We start from the raw sequence: 8,449 nt of genomic DNA, 5'->3' as shown, positions 1-8,449 counted from the left end.
GGCCCTCCCAGCTCTGACATCCTGGGTTCTAAGGGCCCTCCCAGCTCAGACATCCTGAGTTCTAAGGGTCCTCTCAGCTCTGATATCCTGGGTTCTAAGGACCCTCCCAGATCTGACATCCTGGGTTCTAAGGGCCCTCCCAGCTCAGACATCCTGAGTTCTCAGGGTCCTTTCAGCTCTGACATCCTGGGTTCTAAGGGCCCTCCCACCTCTGATATCCTTTGATCTAAGGGCCCTCCCAGCTCTGACATCCTGGGTTCTAAGGACCCTCCCAGATCTGACATCCTGGGTTCTCAGGGTCCTCCCAGCTCTGACATCCTGGGTTCTAAGGGTCCTCCCAGCTCTGACATCCTGGGTTCTAAGGACCCTCCCAGCTCTGACATCCTGTGTTCTAAGGGCCCTCCCAGCTCTGACATTCTGGGTTCTAAGGGCCCTCCCAGCTCTGACCTTCTGTGTTCTAAGGCAGGAAAGCTACCCTCAGCAGGCACCTTCTCCAGTGGCCTGGGCTATCCTAATCACCAGCACTTGTTTCTATTATCATGCTCTACGATTCCAAAGCCTTTCCTCCCCACAGTTTTGGGACACGGGTAGGGACTGTGACCAGGCCCCCAGCTTCACTCAGACCATCTTCTACCAAGGAACCTCAGAAGTGTGGCCTTGCATATTCCCCCATCTCCCTTCTGTCCCTTTACCTCCTCTCCACTCTGCCAGGGCCAGGTGCAGAGAACCTGGGCAAAGTCCTGTGGAGCTCTTGGCATCTGCCCCCGCCCAATTCCATCCCGCTATCCTCTGATGGCCCGCCACCATGGTGTCCCAATCTGGCCCTGCAACGAGCCTGTCTTTCAGCGGCAGAAGCAGAGTCTCTTTGTTCAGATACCTCCACTGCTAGAATCTGGCAGGGAGGTGTGACCACAAGGGCCTGGAGCCTAGACTCAAACCCTGTGCTCTCTGCACCACAGGTGGCTGTTTCTCACTTCTGTTGTTGTTGTTATTACACGAATAGCATTTTATGGTTTGCAAAGCATCTCACCACAACCCTATGAGGTAGAGAGCACAATTTAGTTTTGTCTCCATTTTACAGATGAAGAAACCGAGGCGCAGAGAGGTTGCTTCCAGCTAGGAAGCATCAGAGTGGGATTCGAACCTAGTTCTCTCTGCACTCTGACCAGCACACCACAAAGGCTCTCTCTAAGAGATGAAGTGCTTTCCACTCTCTCACATGTGCTTCCCAACTGCCCTATGAGGAAGGCAGGGCAGGAGTTATTCTCTCCCTCTGACAGAAGAGGAAACTGAGGCTCAGAGACAAGACACTTTTCCTGAACTAGCAGGAGGCTGGGTGGGGGCAGAACGACCAGGCTTTGGGAGGAAAGTCAATGGTTCCAGAGGCCCCTCCCTGCCACGTCCTCCCTTCCTGCCTTGGCCACCGTTAAAGGGAAGGGAAAAGCTTCACTGAGTTTGGGGCCTGCGAGAAGGTACATCTGTTCTGTCCTGACAAGCCAGGTGGGGTAGACTCGTTGGCAGAACATGGGAAAGTCTGGGGCATGTCCTCGCAGAGCTGGGCAGGACCAGGCAGTGCCTGCTCCCATGGCAGGGAGAGCCAGCATAGGCTGGCCTACCCCATTTGCAAAGCCCAGCCCCTGGCCCTCCCTACCCTCTGCCTCCTCCTCCAGGAAGCCCTTGCCTATTGCTCCAGGCCATGGAGCTCTCTCCCCTTCCCTTCTGGCAGCCAGCCACAATATAAAGACTCCAGATGTGGAATCAGAGGCCTTGGGTTCCACCTGTGTGACCCTGGGGAATTTTCTTCCTTTCTCTGGATCTCAGTTTCCTCATGTGAAAAATCAAAGGAGATAGAACCAGATAATCTCTCCTGCTAACATACTGTCCTGTATTCTTCCAGCTCCCCAGGGAGCCTGGAAGCTCTCTGAGGACAGGGCCTGGTTTTCTCCCATCACCCTCCCAGTATTCAGCATGGCACTCAGTAAAGAGCTGAGTCAGTAAGGACATGACCCCCACACTCTTGCTTTCTCCTCTGCAGGGGCCTCTGGGCCAGCCTGGCCCATCCCCACCTTCTGCAGCCCTGCCCTGACAGGGAGAAAAATCAGGGAATCATTACCTTTCAGAGAAGGAGGGGTCCCCAGAAGCCGTCCAATCCAAAAAGGAATAAACTGTCGTCCCCCCCAGCCTCTGCCAATGAGGGGCTGACCTCCTCATCTCGAGGCAGTCCACTCCACTCTGGCACACACCACGCCTCAGTCTGCCTCTCTGCCACACCCCCACAATGAGGCAGGGACTTACCTGGCTCTGGGGAGTCCCGGGGACGGACAGGCCCTGCCCCTGGTGTGGCTGGCAGTGGCCTGTGGCCTCGGGGTCGGTGGGAGGGCAGGGCAATCTTCACGGGCCCCAGGTACTCCACGTAGGTGCCTGGGAAGTCTCCCTTCTGCTTGGTACGCTCATTGACTCCGAGGATCCAGCCGATGTGGTGAGGGCTCTGCTCGTCCCCATCCTGGAAGCCGAGCGCCTCCAGCGTGCCCTTGCTCACTACGAGGATGTCTCCAGGGAGCAGGTCAAGGTCCTCCTCGCGCTCCTTGTGGTACTGGTAAAGGGCCCGGTACTGGAAGCCCTCGGCACTGGCCATGATGCCCGGGTGAGGAGGGGCGGCACCCCTCCTGGACCAATGAAGACAGGAGCTCAGCTATGGGCCAATGGCCACATGGCCGGAGGGGTGGAGAGAGGAGAGGATGGCAGTATCAGCAGAGCGGGGCGGGAGGCCAGGGGGCCTAGCCACTTTTCCGAAGCTTGAAGCCCCGATTCAGCCAGATGATGGAGCAAAGGGCTAGTATCACCACCATACTCTGGCCCTTGGGGGAGACGGCTTGCCTAGGCCCTGGGGAGGAGCGTCTGTGCCCAGGAGGGGCCACGGCTCTGATCGGGAGCTGGGTGTCAGGACCTACAGGGAGGAGACAGGAGGGAAAGAGACAGAGAGAGCGCTGTTAGTGCCAATACAGGGAGCCCAGAGGGGACCCAGAGCACACACTCCCCCTAATCAGTCCAACACCAAATAGGATTCCAGAGATGGAAGGCAGCTAGTCTGTCCCAGAGATGGCAGGACTAAAAATCTACAACTGGAAGGGTCCTCAGACATCATCTAATCTGACCTCATTTTACAGATGAGGAAACAGGCCCAAACTGAGGTTAAGTGACTCACCCAAGGTCACACAGCTAGTGAGCTAGTCTGAGGCTGTATGTGAACTCAGGTCTTCCTGACTCCACTTGTACTTGTCTCCCCAGTGCCTAGCACCTAGCAGGTGCTTAATAAATGTTTGCTGATACTGACTAATTCCAGTCCCAGCTTTGCAACTCCCTCTTCGCATGACCTTGGACAAGTCACTTCTCCCAGTTTTGTCTCAGTTTTCTCATTGGTAAAATGGGGAGAACACTTGTCCTACAGGTTTCACCCACTTGTTGCAGATTATATATCTTAATATGTACTACATATCATATAAACATGTGCTATTATCTAAACCAAGGGCTCTTAATCTCTTTGGCAGCCTGGCGATTGAGGTCTACTCAGACTTCTCAGATGAATGATTTTAAATGCATAAAATATAATACATAGGATCATAAAGGAGACCAGTTCTGATGAAATACAGTTATCAATCCCAAAAACACAAATTCCCAGACTCCAGATCAAGAAGCCCTGATCTATGTATAGGGCCTAAATTCCCAGACTTTGGGGTAAAGGTGCTGGCCTTTAACGGAGGAGATCACAAAGAGAATTTACAATGCCCGGGGAATCGGGTGGGGGGCAGGCGGGGTTCCTCCTTCCCCTACAGTGTTACAAGGCTTAGAATTAATGCACTTTGGGGGGAGGGCTCTCTGGCTCTTTGCCAGTGGGCCAAGGCATCCAGCTTGGCCCCCGTGAAGTAAGAAGGGGGAACCCCTAATGGTGGAGCAACAGCCCTGGAGCAGAGGAAACAGGCCTGCTCAGCTTGGTTCCTGAAGCTAAAACCAGAAGCCAAGGCAGGGAACTGTAGAGGGACGATTTTATCTCAACATAAAGAAAAACTCCCTAGTCGTCCCAGCTGCCCCAATGTGGCGTGGGCTGCCCATCACCGGAGGATGTCTTTCCTTCTCCTACCAGAGGTTTTCTGGTCTGGAACACGGCGTCAGGTCGTGGTTGGCCTCCATACCCCTCAAGGGTCTTCCAGTCCTAACATTCCACGATCCCAGGGTCCCGCCACAAGCTGGGAAGTTGAATTCCGGATGGGGGAGCCAGCCGGCTCTCCAAACACCCCGGAAAGGAAACCAGGTTTAGAATCAGAGGGGCTAGTTGTGAATCTAGCACTTTGTGAGGTATAACACTCGGGCTCTCTGGGCCTCAGTTTCCCCATCTGTAAAATGAGGGGATAAAATGTTCTCCGAGGTCTCTCCTAGCTCTAAATGCTACGCTCTTAAGGAGCGGCTTTGGCCCCTATCCCAAACTGCAAGAAACTGCCAAGAACATGCTGACTCCCCACAGATGTCGAGGATGAACGGATGTGACACGGTTCACCCCTACCTCTGACCCAGAGACAGTGCCCCCCTCTCCTCCCTGCCTCGCAACTACGGCCCATGGGGAGATGGGCCAGCTGGGGCCCAAGGCTATTGAGGAAAAAAAAAATCACAGATGGGGGTGGGGGGGAGGATTAAGGCAGCAGGAATCATTCACAAGAGTCAGAGCTGCAAGGGAGACCATAGCAAGCCTGGAAAGGCAGACGAAAGAACAAAGCCTTCAGCTCTGCAGGGTGACCTGGGGGCCATACCTGGCTTCTGCCCTTGCAAGGGTCGCTTTCCTTGGACTGGCCTGGACATAGGCTTTATAGAGCCTGTGACTTAGGAGCTGAATGGAGAAGCCCTTGGAGAGCATCCAGGCTGGGGCCGGCTCTGTGACCTCAGGCACGTCCCTTCCCCCCCCCCCCCCCACCTCTGCTCCCTTATCTTCTGACTGTGATACTCTGAGTCTATGGATCCTGGCCCGGCTCCACACCCCCCACCTCTACCCCCGAACCCCTCAGAAGCATCAGCCGCGAGGCCAGCAGATCGGCTCTCCTCCACCCTCCCCATTCCCAACCCACATTTATGCAGTTCATGGACACGCTCTCATGCTCGCACGCTCTGACAGTGGCATGTTCCCGCAAACCCACTCACACGTGTTTCTCCCATCGTCTCTTCACTCTTCCACACACACTCACACGTGCTCTGCATTGTCCCCCACCACCCTCACATTCTCGGGTGTTCTCCCGTGCACACATGCATGCACATACAGACTCACGTATGCAGGGCTCTTCTGAAGCATGTACACATGCACATTCAGCAGAGAAGAGCCAGCCTCATCATGCCTGCTGCAGGGGGGGAGCTCTGAAGCCAAAAGGCGGGGGAGAAGCAGGCCCAGCTCTGTCTCTGAGTCCAAACCCATCCCAGGAGGCCCAATGCCAGCAGGGCCCTCTTGGAAGGGCTCTCAGCCAAGCCAAGGGCGGGGGAAGGAGGGAACGGAGAGCTGGGCACTTCAGCTTTCCCATCTCCCCCAGGCTGGTCTTCCTGCCCCAAAGAGCATCTGTCTGCCTTGCTCCCCTCCTCCAAAAGGCCAAGGCTCCACATGCCCCCAGGGCCCGTGGGCGGGAGGCAGAGAGGGAGCCAACAGGCCAGGATCTCTCTCTCTCTCTCTCTGGAGGGATGCCCTCCTTCCTACTTCCCTTCTAAACTTGGCCCTTCCTATGCCAGACTTGGCCAGGCATGCTCAGGAAGAAGGCCCTGGACAGCTCAAGCATAGACTGTTCCCTTGAATAGGTCCACAGGGGCACAGGCCCGAGCATCAAGAGTCAGCCTGAGCAGGAGACACAAAGCCTGGGGCCTAAGACCTGGAAGGGACCTTAGAACAACAGAATGTGGACTGTCAGAGATGAAAGGAACCCTAGGACCCAAAACACAGCCTGTCTGAGCTGGGAGGGCCTTGAGAGACTGATGGGCTAGTCCAACCACCTTATTTTCAAATGGAGAAACTGAGGCCAAGAGATAGAAAGGGACCTGCCCAGCATCACTTCGTTAAGCAGGTATGCAGAATTCAAATCTGTGCCTTTTGACTCCCAGGCCAGAGCTCTTGTGCCAACAACACAGAGTCCTTCACATGTCAGGCTGGGGTGGGGGGACAGGAGCAAGGAGAGAGGCTATGTGAACATATCAATCACCTCCTGGGGTGCCCCTAGCCAGCCTCACAGCAATGAAAATCCCTTCATTTTGCCCTGGGCATCCCACCCTTACACAGCACAGGCATGCAATATTCCAGCTGGTTAGCCCCGCTTTCATCCTGAACCCCATTTTCCTGCTTGAGCTAGGTTCTGGACCCTTTCCCTGTCCTGTCTTCTCCCTGACACATAAAAGAAGAAGGACTCCCCAGGCCTCTCCACATTACAGTTGGGGCCAGGTCCTCCCAAGTACGGCCCAGGCCAAGCACCCCTTCCTCCTCCCCACCCCCAATTTGGTCAGCCCCCATTACAACCAGGTCTGCCTCTGCCCATTTTAGTCCGGATCCTCCTGGTATAACCCATGTTCCCTGTCACAGCCTAATCTCCCCTGTAGAGGCTTACAGCCCCCAAGTATAACCTAGAGCAGTAGGGGCCCCTTCTTGGTAAAGCCAGCCCCAGCCCCAGCTCCAGTGCCATACCACTGAATCCATTCTAGCCCAGCCTCTTCCAATATAGTTCAATCTCCATCCAGTATAGCCAGGGTTCCCCAATATAGTCAAGGCCTCTTTCAAAGACAGCCCCCCAAATATAATTCAATATATGATTCATTCTCTCCCACTTAAGCCACCCTCCAATGGCCCAGTATAGACCACCCCTCCTAGTATATAGCTCAGTCTCTATCCAGCATAGCTGGGGTTCCCCAATATAGTCAAGGCCTCTTCCAAGGAAAGCACCCCAAATATAATTACATAGCCTCTTCTACTGTGGCCACCCCCTCATGACCCATTATGGCCCAGAACCTCCCAGTGTGGCTCAGTACAGTTGGGATTCTCTCCCTCCCCCAAAAAGCCTCTTCCAAGGACAGCCTCCCCCAATTCAGTGTAACTCAGCCTCTCCCGCTTGAAACACCTCTCCACGGCCCAGTACAGACCGGCCCCCCCCAGCATGGCCCGAACCTCCACTCATAATCACCCCCCAACCTGTAAATCCTGGCATGGCCCAGCCCCTCCTGGTAGAGTCTGGCCCCACCGCAGTCGGCCGGCCGAGACCCACCTCGCCTCCTTGCTGCCGTCACCCCGAGCCCGCAGCGTGGCCTCCACCTTCGGTAGCAGCGGCGGCAGCAGCAGCAGTAGCAGAGGAGGCGGAGGAGGAGGAGGAGGAGGCAGAGACAGAAGCAGCAGCAGCAGCAGCCGGAGCCAGGGCTAGGGCTGCAGCCATGATACCGACCGAGCCGCTGAGCCCGCCCCCGACAGGCGGAGACAAGCTCTGCGAAGGGGAGCTCACGGAAACAGCCGAGCGCTCAGAGCAGGGAAAGCGGGAGGGGTGGGAGAAGAGGAGAGCGGCGCCTGCGCCCTCACGGAAACTGCCGAGCCTGCAGAACGCGGAAGACGAACGGGGTGGGGGAAAAGGGGGCGGAGGGAGGAGAGCGGTGCCTGCGCTCTCACGCAAACAGCCGAGCCCGGCGTTAGGAGCCCAGGCTAGGAAGAGCGAGGGGGGCGGGGCGAAGAAAGGAAGGGGTGGTGCCTACGCTCTCCAGGAAACAGCCGAGCTAGCTCGGCTAGGGGCGGACGCCTGCGCCAGGATCTACATGGACACTCCCCTCCTCTCTTTCTCCCTCTACCCAGGCTGGAGAGTGGCCTCAGAGCGCTGGGGGCGGGGCCTGGTGCTTCTGGCCCCGCCCCCGTCTAAAGTCACTGGGAGAACTTTCAACCTCCGCCTGCTGCTGCCTGGACCCTTCAGGAAGGAGCAGCTCCCTTCCGGACGGGGTCTCCTGCACCCAACTTTCTCCCCAGTCATAATAATAAATAGCGCTTTATTTAAGGTTTGCAAAGCACTTGACAAAGCCCCTTTGTCAAACATAGGTCTTCCTCACTCCAGGCCCTGGTGCTCCATCCATTGCACCACCTAGCTGCCCTGTTCCTTTCCACCACTCATTTCCTCAATATGAGATCTCTCCCATTCATTTGCCCCCATCTCCTTCCTCTGCCCCAAATCTCTTCAGTATGAAATCTGTCTACTTTTAGAGATCTCCACCCCCTTCAGCTTGGGGTCTCCTTCACTCCATTCCTTGCTACCAGGTCTCAGGATAAGGTCCCTCAGTACGGGGTCTATGAGAGATTAATCCCTTCCTATTTCGGAGTCCCCTTCATGTAGTTTCCCCCAACCCCATTTTCCTTGGTGCAAACTGACCCCCGATAAACTCTGTCATATGGGGTCTCCTCCCCTCA

General features: G+C 55.9%; 1 protein-coding gene across 4 annotated transcripts in view; it reads right to left on the bottom strand.

Moving 5' to 3' along the window:
• PIK3R2 (phosphoinositide-3-kinase regulatory subunit 2) overlaps positions 1 to 7,468 on the bottom strand; it is a 30,498-nt gene extending 23,030 nt beyond the window's left edge. Inside the window, exons 1-3 of one of the 4 annotated variants that reach the window (XM_027853082.1) lie at positions 7,275 to 7,468; positions 4,139 to 4,244; positions 2,296 to 2,947 (exon numbers count right to left, since the gene is read on the bottom strand). In XM_027853082.1, the coding sequence (XP_027708883.1) occupies positions 2,296 to 2,635 (340 nt within the window). In that variant the 5' untranslated portion in view covers positions 2,636 to 2,947; positions 4,139 to 4,244; positions 7,275 to 7,468. Of the gene's footprint in view, positions 1 to 2,295; positions 2,948 to 4,138; positions 4,634 to 5,311; positions 5,636 to 7,274 lie in introns of those variants that run through there. The other 3 variants (XM_027853081.1, XM_027853084.1, XM_027853080.1) reach the window with 3 other exon arrangements.
• Between the last annotated feature and the right edge of the window lie 981 nt (positions 7,469 to 8,449).

This window comes from Vombatus ursinus, unplaced genomic scaffold (assembly GCF_900497805.2).
Source record: "Vombatus ursinus unplaced genomic scaffold, bare-nosed wombat genome assembly UNPS02009918.1, whole genome shotgun sequence".
NCBI lineage: Eukaryota > Metazoa > Chordata > Mammalia > Diprotodontia > Vombatidae > Vombatus > Vombatus ursinus.
Note: the sequence above shows the minus strand (reverse complement) of the source record. Positions and strands in the feature narration are given on the sequence as shown.